The 18,652-nt window shown below is 64.4% G+C and overlaps 2 protein-coding genes across 2 annotated transcripts; both read left to right on the top strand.

Annotated features, from left to right (window-relative positions):
• Positions 1 to 6,329: 6,329 nt before the first annotated feature.
• Positions 6,330 to 7,605, top strand: CRIP1 (cysteine rich protein 1). Its single transcript, XM_080707002.1, has 5 exons — positions 6,330 to 6,411; positions 7,035 to 7,129; positions 7,199 to 7,256; positions 7,345 to 7,391; positions 7,502 to 7,605. The coding sequence occupies exons 1-4, from the start codon at positions 6,372 to 6,374 to the stop codon at positions 7,383 to 7,385; spliced, it is 234 nt and encodes a 77-aa protein (XP_080563128.1). The 5' UTR covers positions 6,330 to 6,371; the 3' UTR covers positions 7,386 to 7,391; positions 7,502 to 7,605.
• Positions 7,606 to 10,860: 3,255 nt separating this feature from the next.
• Positions 10,861 to 18,398, top strand: TEDC1 (tubulin epsilon and delta complex 1; the record flags this gene model as incomplete). Its single annotated transcript, XM_080707350.1, has 8 exons — positions 10,861 to 10,995; positions 11,089 to 11,167; positions 11,531 to 11,733; positions 11,987 to 12,142; positions 12,782 to 12,880; positions 15,478 to 15,564; positions 15,935 to 16,114; positions 18,069 to 18,398. The coding sequence occupies 8 exons, from the start codon at positions 10,861 to 10,863 to the stop codon at positions 18,396 to 18,398; spliced, it is 1,269 nt and encodes a 422-aa protein (XP_080563476.1).
• Positions 18,399 to 18,652: the final 254 nt, after the last annotated feature.

Genomic DNA, 18,652 nt, shown 5'->3' on the forward strand with positions numbered 1-18,652 from the left:
AGAGCCCCCTGTCTGGCTCCCACACTGCCCGCCCACCCACCCCTCCCTCATCACGCAGCTGCTGAGACTTTTGCTATCAATAAAAAGGTTTGAGGAATGCAGGACCCAGCCCCTTCCTTGTTTGGTGGGATGGCGGTGAATCCGGGTCCCTGGGTTCTCATCTTCTGGTGGGCGGGGTCCAGAGATGTTTTGGGGGAGCTGATTTGGGCAGCCAACACCGATGGGGGCAGAGGTCTATCCTGAGATAGGGGTCCAGTAAGGGGCAGGTGGGCTGGGGTCCGCTGAGGATGCAGCCCCGGGTGGCGCTCGTCTCTTGGAGGCAGAGGCGGAGGCGGCTGGGGCGACCTTGAGAGCAGGCCGAGGGGTCCTGTGCGGGGGGACGGGGTGGGCGGGGCCTAGGAGTGGGCTGGGAATGCTGTCAGGCAGGACAGGCTAGCTGTTTCCCACTTCTGCCCACGGTGCTGCAGCCAGAATGGGCGGTCAGTGTCAGGTGAGGGTCTGCGAGCCCCAGGCCTTTCCTGCTTAGTTCTCTGGCGAGTGGGCTTGCAGTGGGAGTCGGCGGCCTCCCCAGCTGTCCGACCCTTTCTTCCAGGGACCGCGCCCTATGGTCAGCACAGCCCCCAGCTCACAGGTGGCGCTCCCTCCCCAGCCTCCTAGCGGCCGCCAGAGGGCGTCCCTGTCCTTCGACTCGGCCTAGCGCGGCCCGCCCTTGGGCTAGCCGACCGTGGGAGCCCCGGCCCGCCGGCACCTCACCCCAGGTGCCGCCCCAGGAGCCCCAGGCTTGGCCCGCTGAGGAGGGCGGCGATTTCAGGCCCGTCTGGCTTCCCACCGCGCCCCGGCGTGGCTGAGCCTGGACGCGGAGCCCACTGTTGAGGCCTCGCGGGGCTCAGGTGCCGCCTCCCGCCCCGTCTGGACTGCGGCCAGCGGGCAGAGCTATCCGCCCAGCTCAGGCGGAGGGGAGGTTCCGGCAGGTGTTGGACTTCTGCTGCGAGGCTGGCTGGGACCCTTCCTGCCATCACCCCTCCCGCAGGCACCGGGCTTCCTGGGCATCCGCCGGCGCTCACTCGGATCTGCGGGTGGATGCTCCCCCCCTCCCCCGCCCCGTGGGGATGCTAAGCGCGGCCTCCAGCAAACTACCGGGGGTGAACCCTGCACATCCTGAGCAGGGCGGGGTCCCCTGGGGCGCGAAGACCCTCCGCTGATGGGGACCGAGGGGCAGATGAGCCCCCACTGGCCTTGCAGCCAGCCGTTCTCCCCCGCCCAGGCTCGCCCGCAGGCCGGACCTGCCGGTTTCCTGCCCGGAAAGATGACGCTACTGTGTTTGTTTCCAAGAGGTTGCCATGGAAACCGGGCGGCGCTGCTACTGTTTGTCTGGGCCTTGTTGCCAGGCGGCGTCCACTGCACCGCCAGAGCGCCCCTTCGGTGGCACCAGCTCCCGTCTCCCCCAAGATGGAGGGGAGGGGAATTGGCGCCATTGTTGCTGGGAACAGACTCCACCGCTCCCGGGAGGCTGCTGCGGTCTCCACCCTCTCCCTCTGACTCAGGCCCAGCCACTGAGGCAGCTGAAATGTCCTCAAGCCCTCCCTCAGGACCCCTGGAAACCTGCAGGACCGCTCTGCCAGCGATCTGTGCCTGGGGAGCTGGGCGGGGTCTGCACCTCTGTCCACCTGGGCTTTCCTGGCAGAGCCCCAAGGCCCCTGCCGGGCCTCCCCCGGCCTCTGACCCTGTCACCAGGCCCCTTGCTGGTGTGCCCATCCCTTCATAGGGGCAGCCTGTGGCTCCCTCTGTCCCCACCTGCCTGAGTCCCAGATCCCAGGGCCCACTCCCAGGCCCTGCCAAGCTTCCTCTCAACCAGTGAATCCCCTTCAGCCCGGGGTGCCCCTCCCCTGAGTCAGCCTCCACTCTTGTCTCAAGGTAACTTCTTCAGACCTTTCCAGGACTGGGTGGGCATGAATCCGTCCTGCTCCTGGGTCCAGTGCTGTGGCCCAGTGGGCTGGGTATCAGCAGAGCATGTGCTGGGGTCCTGGACATAGCACCGGGGGCGGGCCCAGACGAGGCTGGCTGCACACCAGGGAGCACAGGTGTGGGCAGCCCTTCCTCCCAGGGGCTGGCTCAGGGCCATAAACAGCTGCCGGGCCATGAAGCTGGGATTGGAGGTGCTTCTGCCTGGGCTTTTGTTCCAGAAGCCAACTGGGCATCAGGCCTACCTCAAGGGAGGGGAGGGCGTGGGCACCCCATCCTGCCAGAGTACGAGCCCAGGCAAGGTGAAACCCCAGTAGGCAAGGGCTGCAACCCCTCTACGTCACCCCCTGCCACATCAGACTGCTGCCCAGAGAGCAGAGAGCGCAGCAGCGGTCCACCTGGGCCTGAGGTGTGGCACCTGGTGGACAGAGGAGCCTTCTGGACTCAGTATCCAGCCCCTCCCCATCCCAACCCTGGCCCCTATCCCAGCAGCCCACCCTGGGGCCAGCTCTCAGGCCAGAAGGGGTTCCCGGGAGACAAGCTGCTGAAAATAGGCCCTGGGAAAGTGCGACCGTCCTGGCCTGGGCCCTGGGGAGGCCCGGGTTGGTCCGCCTGGCCTCAGCATGGCTTCCTACAGCATGCCAGCAGTACATGTACCAGGTGCGGAGAACACAGGGCAGGCCCTGGGGGCATCTCTGCACCTGTCCACACCCTCAGCTGGCAGCAGGCTCGGCGCTAGGTGAGGGCTTCAAGGGTGAGCGCTGGGGAAGCTGGCTGGCGGCAAGGGCCGGACAGCAGAGGGAGGGGCCGTGGGGCCCTCAGAGCCTCTGACCTTTCCCAGTGGGGGTGGGTGGTAGGATTCCTCAGCGGTCAGCGGGCCCTGTGGGGCCCAGAGCTGCCTTTTCTGGCCGCCCAGCTTAGGGCTGGGTGTTTGCAGAGAAAAGGCTGGGCAGCCCCATGGGCCTGCTCAGTGGCCCTCACTCAGATGTAGCAGTACCAGGTTAACTGATAGGAACAGGAGGCCTGGGGCCAGGTGTGGCACACGCTTGTCATCCCAGCATGGGAGGCCGAGACGGGAGGATCGCGGTTCACTGCCAGCCTCAGCTACTTAGTGTGGCCCTCTGCAACTCAGCGAGACCCTGTCTCAAAATAAAGAATAAAAAAAAAACAGGGCTGGGGGGTGTAGCTTGGAGGTAGATTGTCCCTGGATTCCGTCCCCAGTACTGCAAAAAAAAAAAAGAAAATAAAAGAAAAGAAAAGAAAGAAGAAAAAGAGAAAAGAAAAAAGAAAAAAGACAAGAAAGAGAAAAAGAAAAAGAGAAAAGAAACAGGAGGCCCTGCCATGAGTGGGGTCGGGCCGGGAGCTGGAGGGTGCGGGGATGGGCTTGGAGCCTGGAGGAGCTAGGGTGGGGTAGCTGCCACTGATGACGGCTCCCCTCCCCATGGTAGCCTGGGGCAGGAAGGCACAGGAGAAAGGGTGTTTGAGACCCCCCTCAGCCGGTGCCTGAAGTTTGGGAAGGTCCAGAGGTGGCTGTGTCTTTTGTGTGCTCCGTGTGTACCTGTGTGTCTTGTGCATACCTGCAAGTGTGTGCATCTGAGTGTCTGGAAGAACTGCTGCATGCCAACAGGGTGCCGCCCTGTGGCCCTTGGCCCCCGCTTGGCATTCTTCCCCCACCCCGTGAACATGGCAACGGGAAATAACAGTAGAGAAGGCCAGGAAGGACTCAGCGCCTGGCTGGGGGGCACGCTGGGCTGGGCAGGGTTGGAGTCCAGGGTGTTGGGAGGACCTGTCCGTGGGTGGAGGCGTGGAGCAGGACAAGGACCAGGTCATCGCCCTACCTGCCTCAGCAAATGTCTCGTAGGTGATGCCCCAGGAGCCCTGGTGGCTTCCACTCCCTCTCTTCCTCCCTCGGTGCCAGGTCTGGGGGCTGAGGGTGGGTAGATGGGCTTGGGGGGGACAGCAGAGCAGTCAGGGCTGAGGTCCCGCTCTTATTACAGGAATGTGGGCAGCCATGTGTTTTGAAACAGATCATGTGCACCTGGAGGAGCCTCCACACATCCACACAGGTGTGCCTGCAAGCCCCAGCACACGTGTGTGCAGCCCCCCAGCCCCTGCACGACACTGTCTTGGTAGTAGAGGAGCCACGCCAGGCCCACGACTTGCACCTAGCATGCATCCACGGTGGGCAGTGTTGGCTTCCATGAACAGCATGGCAGAGTGCCTCATGGCAGCTGGTGCCCAGGGCCTGCATCAGCAAAGAACCCTGGGCCCTCCCCGACCTCCTCACATTGCCAGAGGCCCTGGGGGCACTCCTTGGCCCTGCCCTGGCCGTGCCCCTCTCCCTCTGGCCCTTGTTCTCTCTGGCCTCCAGCTGCTCTTGGGACCCCAGGATCAGGAAATGGGGGGAGTCAGGATTCGGTCTCTTGTTATCAGACTGGCCAAGGAGACCCCAAGGGACATATGGGGGAGGTGAAAGGGGTGGGCTGGTAGCTTCAAGTCCAGAGACCACACAGTGGTGTGGGTGCTGGGAGGGCAGTGGGCTGCCTAGGCCTCTGGGGGGCTCAAGGAAGGACAGGCTGCTGCTAAGTGGGGCTCTGCCCTTCCAGGGCCTGTGACGAGGGGCCTCAGGATGTCCTGTGGACCGGGGCAGACTCTGTGAGAGTTCCCAGAGAGGAGGGTCAAGCCTGGCGAGCACTGTATGGGGCGGGACATGCTTAGGTTATACCTGTGGACTCCTGGAACAAGGCCTCTGTGTGGGGCACGTGGTCATTTCCCAGCCCTGGGAGCTCTGACCCTCACCCAGGCTGGGCCCAACCAGGGCAAGCAGGGGCACCCTGGGATGGAGGCACCCATGGCTTCTCCCTCTCTTCCTCCTGGGGCGCTGAGGATGGGTAGGTGGGCTTTGGGGAAGGAGAACAGTCAGGGCTGAGTGCCTGGGACAAGACTGGAGCCCAGGGCATCATGGGGTACCACCCCCCACACTGCTGCAGAGACCCTGCCTGGACAGGCCCAGAGGTGCGGTGACGTCTTGTTTTAGAGATGGGTGTGTCAAGCGGAGGTGAGGGTGTTGGTGATAATGGCTAAAGGTTGAGGGTGGGGCAGCGTGGTGGTGGTGGTGGCGCACGCTTGTAATCCCAGTACTTGGGAGGCTGAGACTGGAGGATCACAGGTTTGCAGCCAGCCTCAGCTACTTAGTGAGGCCTTCACAACTTAGTGAGACCCTGTTTCAAGATAAAGAATAAAAAATAGGGCAGGGGTATATATAGCTTGCAGGTAGAATGCCCCTGGGTTCAATTGAAAGAAGGGAGTGACCAGAGGTCCACATTCTGGGGCAAGGGAGGGAGAGGGCTGGAACCCCTGCACAGTCTGGTAGAGCAGGCAGGGGTTGCCCGGAGACAGGGAGGAAGGGGGGCGCTGACAGGGACCCAGCGCCAGGACCCCACCAGGTCTGAGGCCAGGGCTAGGGAGGGCGGCCCCCAGACCCGTTCCTAAGGCTGCAGATGCAATCGCACACCCAGGTCTGTGGGCCAGCACCAGCGCCGGCAGCCGCCTCCTTCCTCCTAGGGCCGGCCGGAGGGTCTCCGCCTGGTACCATCCTGGTCCAGCCTCCGCCTTGGCTGGGCGGACTTGGACGCTCTGGACTCTGAGGCGCTTCCCGCAGATAAAGACCCGTTGCCCCATCTGCCCCAGGCAGCTGGGTGTGGCCGCTTGCGTCTGGCTGCGCCCCAGCCCCAGCCCATCGGTCCCGTTGAAGGGGCCGCCCCTGCTTGTAATCCCCTCCTCCGAATTCCCCAGGGACGGTCCCGCTGCGGTCAGTGGACTTCCCAGACAGCCGTGGGGTGGGGGAGCCGCAGCCTCTGACCTCCGGGGGCGGGGAGACTCGAGCGGCGCCGGGTGGGGGTGCTAGGCTGAGATTCTGGGGATGCGCCCCAGACCTCCTCCCGGGGCAGGGCCGCGTGGGTGAGGAGAAATCGTCGCATGCTAATTCGCCTCTCTGCACTTTCCTGGTCCCGCCTGGCCCGGGGTCCGGCAGGTGCGCGCACCAGGCGGCCAGGGTGGGCGCGCCTTCCCGCCCCCGAGCCCCTGGGTGCAGGCCCCGACCGGGATGCGCGGCCTGCTGGAGCTCCCCGCCTCTCAGCGGGTCCCCATGGCCGTCCCACACCCCCGCTGGCCCTCGGCCAGGCTGGGTCCTGCCCGAGGCGGGTGTGGGCCAGATGACCGTTCCCGGCCCGTCGGCCAGGATCCGAGGTCCCCGGGGTCCAAGTCCGGCCTCGGGGCGGGCGCGAGGGCGGCGCGAGGGCGGGGCCCCGGGGGTCCTGAAAGGCGCGGGCCCGGCGGGCGCCACCCATTCTCGCCCCAGGGTTCTGCCTCGCCCAGCTGCAGCCGCCCGTCCTGGACGCAGCGCCGCCATGCCCAAGTGCCCCAAGTGCGACAAGGAGGTGTACTTCGGTGAGCGCGGGCTCCGCGTGGCCCCGGCGGCCGGGGGCGGGGGCGACCCAGCCTGGGCGCGCCTCGGAGGCCCGTCGGGAGAGGGGACCCTGCGCCCGACGGCCGCGCCTTTGCCCACTCGCCGTCCGTCTGTGCGCCCGCCTCGCAGTCTCCGAGACCCCGTCTCTGTGCCCCGGCCCCGGCCCCCGCCTCCGTCTCTGGCTCGGAGTCCCCGCCGCCTTCCATCGCCGCGCCCTGGGCCTGGGCGGGGTCCCCCCACCCCACCCCGGGCAGGAAGGAAGGCGGCCGCGGCTCCCCTCCCAGCGCTCAGCAGAAACAGACGCGGAAACCCGCGCCTCCGGGCGATCGGAGGGCGCCCGCCTCCCCGCCGCACCCTGGGAGGGTGGAGAAGGGCGGGCCACTGCCGACCCAAGTCCTGACCCCCCAGCCTCCCTCCCCGCGGCATGCCCAGGGGCGCCTGGCAGGGGCCAGGGAGGCCACCCTTCCGGTGCTTCTGACGGGGTTGGCCCCGGGGCTTGGAGGACCCCCGTGGGCACAGGGGGAGCTGGAGTCCCCAGGGTGGGCCCGGGAAGGGGTGTGAGCGGCTGCCGCCCTGTCCTCGAGTCTCATGGGCTTCTCTGCAGCGGAGCGCGTGACCTCGCTGGGCAAGGACTGGCACCGGCCCTGCCTGAAGTGTGAGAAGTGTGGGAAGACGCTGACCTCCGGGGGCCACGCTGAGGTAGCCGCGGGCCGGGGAGGGGGGGTCGGGCTGGGTGCAGGCCCTCACTTCCTTCTCCCCACCCCACAGCATGAGGGTAAGCCCTACTGCAACCATCCCTGCTATGCGGCCATGTTTGGGCCCAAAGGTATGCTGCCCAGACCCCCCACCTCCCCACCCTACCCCACCCCGCCCCACTCCCCAACTGGCTGACCCCCTCTCGTGGTTCTTTGCAGGCTTTGGGCGTGGAGGAGCTGAGAGTCACACTTTCAAGTAAACCCAGGTCTGGCTCTGCTTCCATTCCCACCCAGCCCACCCACTCAGGACCCGCCGCACTCGGGCTGGAGGCGGGCTCGGACGTGCACTCACATCTGTCCCTGTCTGTCCGTGCAGGTGGTGGAGACTCCGTCCCTGGCCACCCACTGGGCCACTGACTGTCCAGGCAGATGCCAGGCTATAGCCCCGGAAACCCAGGGCTCCCAGTTGCCCCTAATGCCCTCAATAAACCTGAACACGTGGTAGACCTGTGTGTGCGTGTGTGCCTGTGGGTGGGTGGGCGGGTGGTGGAGGGAGCCCCGGCTGGGCTGCCAGCCTAGGCCAGTGCTGTCAGCGGCGGCCAGTCCTGCTGCCCACTGCCTTCCTGGGCATCCTTCAAGGCTGGGACCCCTGCGGGACAGCCAGGCCCACCCCTCCAACTCCAGACCGACAGAGGTGCCTCCAGCCCTCCTGAGGTTCCAGCACGGGCTCAGCCAGGCCAAAGGGTCGCAAGTTAGGCCTGGGAGTGGGTGGGGCCAGAGGCGGGTCTGGCCACAGGTCAGAAAGTGAATCAGCCTTAGGCGAGTTGGCACACTTTCTTTTTCAGAGGCTTGGGGAGCTGTGGTGTGGACTCCTCGCCTGCCCCCCTCCCACTTCCTGCCACTCCGCCCTGTCCCTGTCTTCCTCCAGATCGGGCCACATTTTTGCCAGTGTGCTGGGCTGTCAGCCTGGACAGACGCCAGTCCCGTAACTGTCCTCCTCCCCGCCTGACTTTTCCGAGGGGCCTGATGTTCTACTGGGATTTGGATGCCGGCTTTGCCGGGGAGGGAGCTTTCTGGAAACTCTTGTCAACTGAGGCAGCAGGTGCCCACTAGGCCACTCTCAGGACCCCCACCCTGCTGGCCACTCAGATCTGGCCCTGGCTAAGGCTGAGGGTGCTTTCCCTCCATCCCTGTAGCCGACCTGTGGACCTGAAGAGCCCAGATTGGCCTTGGGTGCTGGCCCTGCCCCAGGGCTTTGATGGTGAGCTGGATGGGAGATGGGGAAGCCTCGGAGGACAGTCTGTAGGGCAGAGTGTGCGATCCGGGACTGGGCGATCCTGGAATCCCACAAGTGGAAGCAGCTCAGAGCTAAGGATGCTGCGTGGCATCCCGGCCCCCCCACGCTCCCAGGGTCTGGGGCCGCTGCTCAGGCCGGGACCGGCACAAGAGGGCAGCTGCTCCCGACCTCTGGGGCCTCTGCCCTCCCCATAGTGACCCATCCCCGAGGCTGCTCAGGTTGGCCCACCTGGGGTGACCTGTCTTCGAGCTGAGGCCTGCAGGAAGAGAGGAAGCCCGCCAGGCCCGGGTGGGGTAAGCATGCTCCAGGCAGAATGTCAGTGGAGAGGCCCTGAGAGGGAGAGGGATTCTTGGGGTCCATGGGGCGGAGGCACCAGGGGCAGGACCGCAGTCTTGGCTCCCAAGACTGAGGAGCTGAGTGAAGGAGGGTGTGGAGATTGTGTGGAGGAGGTGGGCCTGGGGGTGCGGCAAGGACCTGGGTGGGGGGCAAGGACCTGGGTGGGGAGCGGCTGAGCAGCAGGGTCCGCTGGGCGTGGCCATTTGGTGTGAGGTGGTCCCTGTTGCTCCGTGGAAGGCGGGAAGGCTGGGGGCCGAGGGCGGAGAGGAGGGCACGGGGCCCAGCTAGGGCGGAGGGCAGGTGAGACCCCAGCAAAGTGTGACGCTGGGCGCCTGGCTGGTGCTCAGGGTGGGCATGGCAAGACGTGCAGGTGGTGGGGTCCTCCTGATGTAGGATAGAAGGGATAGTAGGTAGAAAGGAGACAGGAAGGAAAAGTAACCTTTAACTTTAATGTAAGAGCCTGGAGCTGAGGGGCTGCAGCCTCCACTCCCCAAGGCAGGTATCTTTCCCAGGCCTGACTCTCCCAGAGTTCCTGGGAGACCTGCAGATCCTAGAGTTAACCAAAGAAACTAGAATGGTCCTGGGCATTGATAACAAGACAGACACAATATTTCTGAGGAACCTATAACTTAGGATATTCCAGCTTATCTATCAATCAGCTAATGACCCAATCAGCCTGAAGACCCTACGGCTGACCAGACCACAGACCATCAGGAAGCGCCTGGGCCTGCGGGACGGGGCTCATCCGCGCACGCCGTCTCCAGCCCACCCCTCATGAAAGTCCCCTATAAGAAGAGAACCCCGAGCGCCCCAAAATGCCTTCCTCAATTTGAGGGGCCCGCATTGTCTCTGGAATGTGTATTTCCTCCCCTATCCCCCAAATAAACCTCTGTCCATGTCTGACTGGCGCGTGTTGAAATTCTCTCCCGTCCCATTAACCAAGGACCCTGAGACCCTGAGACCCTGAGCTGAGGGCTCGCCCCAACACTCCCTCCGCCCCCTCCCCCTCCTCTTCGGCACCGCCCACTCCACCTGCCTCCTTCCTGCACCCATGGTGGGGGGGGGGCACCAGGCCGATCTGGCCACAGAGGCCCTCGACACTTGCCCCTGACTTCTTGCCAGGGCATTCCAGGCAGCCGGTGGCCTCTTTCTGCCTGGGAGTTGGTCTTCTCCCGCACTCCCCAGACAGGCGACGCATCTTTCATAGTGCACCTAGGGATGCCCCCCCCAGCTGCCGGGGTGTCCGAGCACACCGTGCCGGCCTGCAGGCCGCACAGGACACCTGACGGTGCACGTCCTTCCCTGCTCTCCAGGTGGACTCTGGTTCTGGAGTGTTACTGAGATGCAGCTGCTGTGAGCTCCCCAACCACCTTGCTGGAGCAAGGCCTGCTGGGACTGGACTGTGGGGTCATGTGGGAAACTTCTGCCTAACTTTGAAGGGAACGGCCACACTGCTTCCCAAAGTGGGGAGAGTTCATCACAGGCTCGTGTCTCAGTGGCAGGAAGGGAGGCTGAAAGTAAGGACAGTCTGGGTATAGACGGCTGGGCTGAGGGACCACAGAGGGGACTGGGGCTGGGGAAGAGGGGCTTGCAGAGGTAGGGTGCCCGGCCTTCCCTTGTAAAAGCTTGTCCCAGGAGGCGTCAGGCGACGTGGTCCAGGGGCCCCACCCGTTCTGCAGGACTATCTTGCCTGCCGCTGTGGCCGGGACCGGCGCCCCCTGGCGGCGGAGCGGGGACGTTTTACGGAGGGGCCTATCCTGGCCACGCGGTCCTCCGCAGCACCAGGGGGCCCTCGCGCGCCCGCACACTCTCCAGCCTCCGGCAGCAGGCGCCCGCAGCGTTGCTAGGTGACCAGCGGCGGGGGCGCTGATTGGCGGGTTCCGAGGAGGCGGTGAACTTCGGTGCGTAGAGCCGCAGACGTCCGAGGGCCCGTTGGAGCCCGGAAGTGCATCAGCACTGGAGCGAATGGGCCGCGCTCAAGCGCCGAGGCCGACGCTCATTGGGCCAGGCCCCCGCCGCTCATTGGGCCAGGCCCCGGCCGGCACGGTGATTGGGCGCAGCCTGCGGCGGGCGATCCGAGGCGGCCCGCCGGTGCCGGCTGCATGGGGAGGCGGCGGCGCCCGGTGGACCAGGGGCCCGGGACCCTGCCCGAGGCCATCGCAGCGCTGAGTCGGTCGCTGCCCGCCGCGCCTAGCCCCGAGGTCTTCCGCCGCGCCAAGTTCGACCGTCCAGAAGCGGTGAGGCCCGGGGGCGGACGCCGGGCGGGAGCTCTCCTTGGAAAGGCAGGGGCGGCGCGACCCCGCTGACCGCTTGGGCCTCGTTCGCCGCAGGCCCCGGCGCTCTGGCGGCTGCTCTTCCACTTGCTCTCGCCGCTGAAGTCACTTGGCGCCGCCGCCTCGCTGACCCCGGGTAAGGCCCTCCTTCTGGCGAGCCACGCCCGCAGACCCCGCCCCGCACCTTTAGGGGCACTGCCGCCCCGGACTCCGGAGGCTTTGGGCCCGCCCACCCGGACGGTCCTGGCCCTGCCGGGTTAGGCGCATCCTCGGTAAGCCCCTCCCCCAGCACTGGCTCCTCCCACTCCACTGAAGCCTGGTTCTGGTTAGACCGTGGCCCTGCCACCAGGCTTAGCACCCGGCCTCCTCATCCTGGCTGGAGCCTCAGACCCCTCCGTGGTGACCTCTGAGCTGGACCTCTGCCCAGGGGTCCTGCAGGGGTCCAGTTGGTGTGACCTCCAGGTGGGGGTCTCCCTGAGCTGGTGGTCTCCTCCTCCAGAGGCCCAGGCCCGCTCTGTGAAGTCAGCGCTGCGCTCCCAGGGCTACCCAAGGGCTGCACTGGTACGGCTTCCCGAGGATGGTTCCCAGGGCAGCCGGGAGCTGCTGCTGGCCCTGTCCTGGCTTCTGGCCCGAGAGCCTCTGATCGAACGGCTGCTGGCCCAGACCCACGTGCAGCTAGGCGACCAGGTGCCCCAGTATGAGGTGGGTGTGGAGTGACTGGGCAGCCCTGCCTGGAATCCGGCTGTCTCCGTGCACAAGTCCTGCGGCTGCGGCCGGACCATGGAGAGGCTGGGACTAAGCCCTCTGTGTCTGCCTTCAGAGCAGCCCCTAGGGGCTCCCCAAGCTGCCTGGCGGAGGGTGTGCAGGCAGCAGGGTCTGTGGTTGGGCCTCCTGTCTTGGTCCCTTCAGAAAGGATGGGGTGTGAAATGGGACCTGACCCTTGCTCCTTTTCTAGGGCGAGGCTCTGGCCAGCCCTGGCCCACCTGCACCACACGTGGAAGCAGAAGTCCCCGTGGACCTCCGCCACCTGCAGTGGCTGATGGGAAAGCTGCATTTCCGGTGGCGGCACCTGATGTCCACTCAGCAGGAAGAGTGCACCCTCCTGAGCAAGGTAGTGGAGGCACAAAGCCTGTGCTGGGCTCCTGGCTGGGGCTGATGGGGGTGGGCCTCCCTGGGGAGGGAAGGTCCTGAGCCGGGCTCTAGCCGTAGGGGCCTCCGCCGCCGGTGGCTTGCTTGGCACGCGGGCAGGGCAACAAGTGGCTGGGTGTGGCCATGGGCTCCTTTGTGCCAAGATATGCTGGCACGGGTCTTCTGGCTCCCTTGGCCTGGCCACAGCTCCCAGCTCCACCGGTTACCTTGCAGACCACCTCCGGCCTCCCCTCCTGGGCACTCTCCGTAGACGGAGAAAGCCGCTGGCTTCCCACTGGAGTGCTGGGCTGCTGGGCCTGCTCACGGGCTGCTCCTCCACCATTTGGGCCTTTGGAGGCAGGTCCGCTTCTTTCAGAGCCCGGCACACGTGAGCAGGGCGGGCCTCACTCACCGGCCTGTCCTGTGGGGGGCTGGGTGGAGCAGGCCCTCCCTTCCCGGTGCCCTCAGTGGTGCTGTTCTGTCCCGGAGTCTGCTCTCCCTGGCCAGCATCGCTAAGCCCCGTGCCCTCGTCTGCCTGTTGATTTCTGCAGCGCCGCCGCGCCGGACCAGTGTGGGGGAGAGGCCAGCCCTTACAGCCTGAGCTCTGTACCTTTGGTTTCAGATCCACACATACACCCACGGCTGCCACAGTGACCGGAACCTTGGCCACCTCTCTGTCACCGAGATGGAGGCGCTCAGGGACCCAGAGGGTGGACGGCAGGTGAGGGTGGGCCTGTCGGGGTGACCTGGGTTGGTATTGGGCTGAGTGGTGGGTCTCTGGGTATCGTCCTCTCCTCTCACCTAGGCTCGCCGCCTTCCCCCTTTCCCCTCTTTCCTCATGGGGATTGAAGCCAGGGGCATCCTATCTCTGAGCTTACACCCCCAGTCCTGGTTTTTTTTTTTTTTTTTTTTTTTTTTTTTTGGAAAAGGGTCTTGCTAAATTGTTGAGGCTGGCTCTGAACCTGCGGTCCTCCTGTCTTAGCCTCCCAAGTGCTGGTATTACAGGCATATACCATCGTGCCTGACTGGCTGTCACTTTCATACCGAGCTCAGACTGTCCTGACTGGCAGGCTGGCCCTGTCTGGCGCTGGGCAGGTACTGGTGGGGCTCAGGCGGCACGGCCAGGCCCCAGAGACTTGGCCCTCCCCTTCTCCCAGGCCTGCTCTGCCACCTGAGCAGCTGAGACTCGGGGGCCCGGGGCAGAGGCGCCTGGCTCCTGGCCTCACTGTCTCTGCTGACCAGTCAGCTCTGCCCTTGGCAGCTCTGGCCAGCAGTCCTAGCGCTAGACTGGGTGCTTTGTGCGCCCGTTGTGGCTGAGGGTGCCGCCCATAGAAGCCGCCAGTGAGCCGGCGCCTTGGCCAAGGCTCTGGTCAGGCCCGTACGTGGCTTTGGAGATGCTGAGGCAGCATTTGGGTGTCCCCACATGCCCTGGGCTCCAGGCCCTCCTAGAGGTGACTCAGCAAGGCCCCAGCTTCTAGCCCTTGGTCCTGGTTTGGTCCTGTGGGACCACCCTCTGTGGGTGGGGGCCTGGTACGGCGAGGCACCTCCTCCTGTAAGCTGGCATACGCCCATGGGCAGGACTGGACAGCAGTGGCTAGGTGAACTGGGGCCACGGGTTGGCCTCCTTCATGTTTCTGCAGGGGGGAGCTTTTGAGCTGGCCAAAGCCTGGACTGGCCTACCGGAAGGCTTGTGCTTCTGGGACAGGCCCTAGAAGCTTCTGGAAGGGTCTCTGCTGGCTTGTGAACGGCCAGGGATACTGCCGGGAGGCTGGCAGTTGGCTTGCATGGCTTCTGGTGGGACCTGCAGCCCTCCGTGTCTCCCGTTTCCATTCCTGCTTGGGGAGGGTGCAGGGCACGGCTGCCTGGGGAGGCTGCAGAGCACCTGGAGCACTGGGGAAGCGGGGGAGGCAAGGGGGCTTTCCATTCTTTTCTTTCTTTTTTTTTTTTTTTTTTTTCAGGTCTGGGGATGAAACCCAGGGGCATACCCCCTGCCCTATTTTCTATTCTTTATTTCTTTTTTGTGTGGGTCTGGGGATGGAACCCAGAGGCATTAGACCTCTGAGCTACACCCCCTGGCCTATTTTGTATTCTTTACTTTGAAACAGGGTCTCACTAAGCTGCAGAGGACCTCACTAAGGCTGTCCAGGAATGGTGATCCTCCCGTCTCGGCCTCCCGAACGCTGGGATTACAAGCGTGCAACACCGTGTGCGGCAGCAAGGGGGCTTTCTGTGTTCTCCTGAGTCTAGGGGTGCTGGGCATCGTGGAGACTTCCTGGGAACTTTAGTTGCCCTTCTGCTTGTGTGCTTGGGTGCCCTGGGTGTGAGTGTAGTTTTGCATACAACCTGTGTACTGCTCTCTCCTGCCTCTACTGCGCTGGGCCCCGGGCTGGCGTTCAGGGCCTTCCCCACTGTGTAAGCCTGGGGCCCTGCCTTCCCGGCTTGTTCTGCTCCCTGTGGAGCCGGGCTCAGGGCTCGGTTGCCGGTGGCCTGGTGTGGGCCGTGCCTAGCGAGGGTCTCCTCCTTCCCAGGGCCATGGTGCAGGTGCCCGGAGGTCTCGCACGCCTTCGTGTGAGTTGGCTGTCCATCCTGGCCCTGCCAGCATGGGGTCAGGGGCTGGAGGTGCCCTCTACTCACAGGCCACAGCACCTTATCCTCCAGAAGGAAGGGCCGGGGTGCTGGGTGGTTAGGGGTTCCCAGCCAGGGCCCCGGGACTGGGAGTGAGAAGCTAGTAGGATTCTGTCTCCAGCCAGGCTGAGGCTGCGCCTCTGGAGGCAGAGGCTAGGCAGAGAGGCCCGTGGTGCTGGGGCACTCTCCTGGGCGTGCAGGGTGGCCGGCTCAGGCTGCAGGGCGGGGCTGCGCACCTGGTTCTGCCCTTCCCTCCAGAATGTGGCTCGGCCTGCCCTCTCCAGCGCCCCGCCCCGCCCTGACGTCCAGCTGTCTCCATTTCCCCCCTGGGCCAGGGGTGTACCCTCCTCCCTGCCTTTGGGGCTCCCACAGTTGCAGGGACTGGCAGGCCCACCAGTCCAGGGCCGCCTCCTGGACTGCCCCGTCAGTGGGATGTGGGGTGCTGCTTCTGGGCTACAGGACCTGGACTCAGCCCCTGAGCTGTGGGATTCACTGGGAGGCCAGAGTCGGGCCACACATGTGTTCCAAGGGGACAGGCGGCTGGGCCGGTCCTGTGTTGGGCCGCCCCGCGCCAGGGAGAGAATTCTGGAGCTGGCAGGGAGATGGCTAGAGGCCCGGTGTCCCAGCCCAGGATCCTGGGGCCAGGGGGAGCCTAGCGCAGGACCCTGCGCCATCCTGCCCCATCTTCTGCAGCTGCTGCAGGCGCTGGAGTGTGAGAATGCCCGGCTGCAGGCGGCTCTGGAGTGGCGGCGTTGTGAGCTGGTGTTCTGGCAGTGGATGGTGAGGAAGCCCGTCCCCACCTTCCCTTCCCTTCCCTTCCCTTCCCTTCCCTTCCCTGACCACAGTGGCCCCAGCCCTGGGGTGGGGTTGAGGGGTTCCTACCTCCAGATAGCAAGAGGAGGCTTAGGGAGCCCACTCCCTGCCTGGCGCCTCAGTCTGGGGCTTTGCCAGAGCCATCGCTCGTCTTCTGGGGGCCTGTGCTGCTGGCCCTTGCCTCTGGCCCTCATCTGGTCTCTAGGGCTTCCCCTGTGCTGCGCTTGTTGGGCTGCTGGTAGCTGTTTCTGCCTGCCGTGGGAGCTGGCAGGGCCACCACTCCTGGGTTTCTGCACCTGTGCCCACTGGCTGGACTCTTACATGAGTCTCTGTGCAGGACACAGTCCTGGGTGCCTGCCCTCCAGAGGGCCCAGCCACAGACCCGCAGCCTACGTTCCTGCCCAGGATCCCTGAGGAAGGGCTTGGCGAGTTGGACTTGGTAGCACAAGAGCTGCGGAATCTGCAGGAGGAGCTGCTGGAGGCCATAGCACCCCGGCGGGTGGCCTGGGAGGCCCAGGTGAGCATGCACAGGCCTGGTCTGGGCCTCAGCCCGGCCCCACCCCTCACCCCGCCACTCTGGGCCCATCTTCCTCCTGGTCAGGGTCCATCATGTGACAGCTACCAGTTGAATTACACCGCTTAGTTGCATGAACTCCCATGGACAGTGCTTTTAGGCAGCAATTTCCAGCAGGGCAGAAAGGGGCCCCACTGTCACGGCAGATCTGGTGCTTGCAGACCACTCCTGGGGGTCTTCACTGACCTGTTGGCTCTCTGCCACCCCGCCCAGCATCCATCTATGCTGCAGTCCCTGTGCCCACTCTTGCCTGGGACCCGTCTGGCCTGCTGGTGGACATGCGTCTCACACCCAGCAGTCACCTCTGTGTCCAGGTCCTGGCTGCAAGCTTCCTTGTTCAGTGTTTTTTTTTTTTTTTTTTTTTTTTTTTTTTGGGGTGGCATTTGGGATTGATCCCAGGGGGATTCTACCTCTGAACTATACCCCTAACCCTTTTTTAAAAAATTTCAAAACAGAGTGTCACTAGGTTGATGAGAGCCTCACTAATTTGCTGAGGCTGTCCTCAAACCTAGAAGCCTCCGTCTCAGCCTCCCAAGTACTGGGTTTACAAGTGTGCACCACCACACCCGGCAGCTTGGAGCTTATTTTTTCTTGCAGGTCTGGGAATATTTGACCTCTGAGCTACACCCCCTGCCCAATTTTTTTTTTTTTATTCTTTATTTTGAAACTGGGTCTCACTGAGTTGCAGAGGGCTTCACTAAATAGCTGAGGCTGGCTGCGAACCGGGATCCTCTGGTCTCAGCCTCCCAAATGCTGGGATGACAAGCTGCCACGCCCAGCATGCATTTTTTTTTTTTTTAAGAACGGCAGACTGCCACGTGCAGCGCCTCACTGGGACGTGTCTGGAGTCCTGGAAGCCCGACTACCCTACGTTCTCCTACAGATGGACCTTGAGAGCTTGTCTGGAGGTTCTAGAGGGGAGCGCGGCTGCTCGTGTACCCTTGACCGGAGACTGGTCCTCCTCTGTTCGGGGAAGGTCGTCCTCTTCGACCGAGCGCGCAGCTTCGGGAGGGACGCACAGGGAGCGGTGAGGGAGGACGGGGATACCGCCTAGCCAGCCAGAGCAGCCGAATCCACCCTGGCGACCAATGGGGTGACAGATGTCTCAGCCAGATCGCCCTCACATCCAAGCTTAGAGCATTTTAACAGTAAGCCACAGTCAGAATCCTCTTAAGCTCTTCAGTAAGCCTCCAGGAAGAGCAGGCTGCCCCATGCCCAGGTGTCCTCTGGCTCAGGTGCCCCGCCGACAGCAGCCCACCCTTGAGTGCTCCCAGGAATAGGCTGCTCTGTGCTGCTCAGGCCTGGCGGAGCTTAGGGCAGCTGCCCGGGATCATCTGGTGTGGGTTGGAGGTTCAGAGGCCTCGTGGATGTGGCCCCAAACCAGGAATGCTGCCTACAGGTCTGTTTGTGTTTCTGCGGGTCTCCAGAAGGGCCCAGGCAGCATCTGCAGGCATCTCCTGGGCCCTTTGTCCACGGGTCAGCTTCAGACCGTGCTCCCTGTCCCCAGGACAGTGTGGAGGTAGAGGTGCTATTGTGGTGGGGGCTGCTCTGTGCCCTGGAGTGGGCTGGGGCTGCGAGTGTCCCCTGAGGGTCTCGGCCCTGAGGTGGCCCTGAGCTGGAGGTCCTGAGGGAGGAGGCCTGGGTTACAGGCTGGAAACCCTGCCCTGGGCTCCGGGGCTCGGTTGGTGTGGGGCTCAGGTTCCGTGACGAGGAAGCAGAGCGTAGGCCTGCTGTCCTGGGTGGGCAGGGTAAATCCCGGGCACTAGCCCTCTTCAGAGCTCGGGCTGTGGGCCCACTGGGTGCCCCTGCCTGGGCCAGGGTGCACTGAGGGGTCTGAGCCCTGCGTCCAGATCAGAGTCCCCCTGGGCTCACAGCTGCCACATCTTCTCCCACACAGGTTGGGGGCCTGGGCCAGGGACCTAAGTGGAGCTTTGCACGGCGGGCCTCTCAGGAGGCGGTGGAATGTGAGCTGGTGGCCTTGCGGAGGTCCTGGGAAGAGGACAGGGGCCCCACCCTGCTCCGGGGGCCCCACAGGCTGGTGAGAAGTGACCACGGCACACCCGGGGCCAGTGGACTGCAGGCAGCCGAGATGATCGGGCTGCTGAGGAGCCAGGAGGCCAGCCGGGAGTCGGAGCTGCGCAGGCTGCAGGGGCAGTGTCGGCAGGAGTTGGCCAGGCTGACAGGAGCCTGGCCTGGCCTGATTTGGATCCTGCCACCTAGACGCTAAAGGCTTGTGGACAAGCCCTCCTTCTGGGTGGAACTAATGGCCTGTGGACACGCCTTTGTGGGTGGAGCTAAATCCATGTGGACATGCCCACCTGGGCAGAGCTAAAGGCCTATGGACTTGCTCCCTTCCTGGTGGGACTAACTTAGGCCTGTGGACACGCCCTAGTGGGGTGGGGCTGAAGGCCTGTGGACACGCCCTCCTGGTTAGGGCCTTTTGCTCAGCCTGGCGGGTCTCAGAGGAGTGGATTCTAGGGT

Source organism: Muscardinus avellanarius (assembly GCF_963383645.1).
Source record: "Muscardinus avellanarius genome assembly, chromosome: 12".
NCBI lineage: Eukaryota > Metazoa > Chordata > Mammalia > Rodentia > Gliridae > Muscardinus > Muscardinus avellanarius.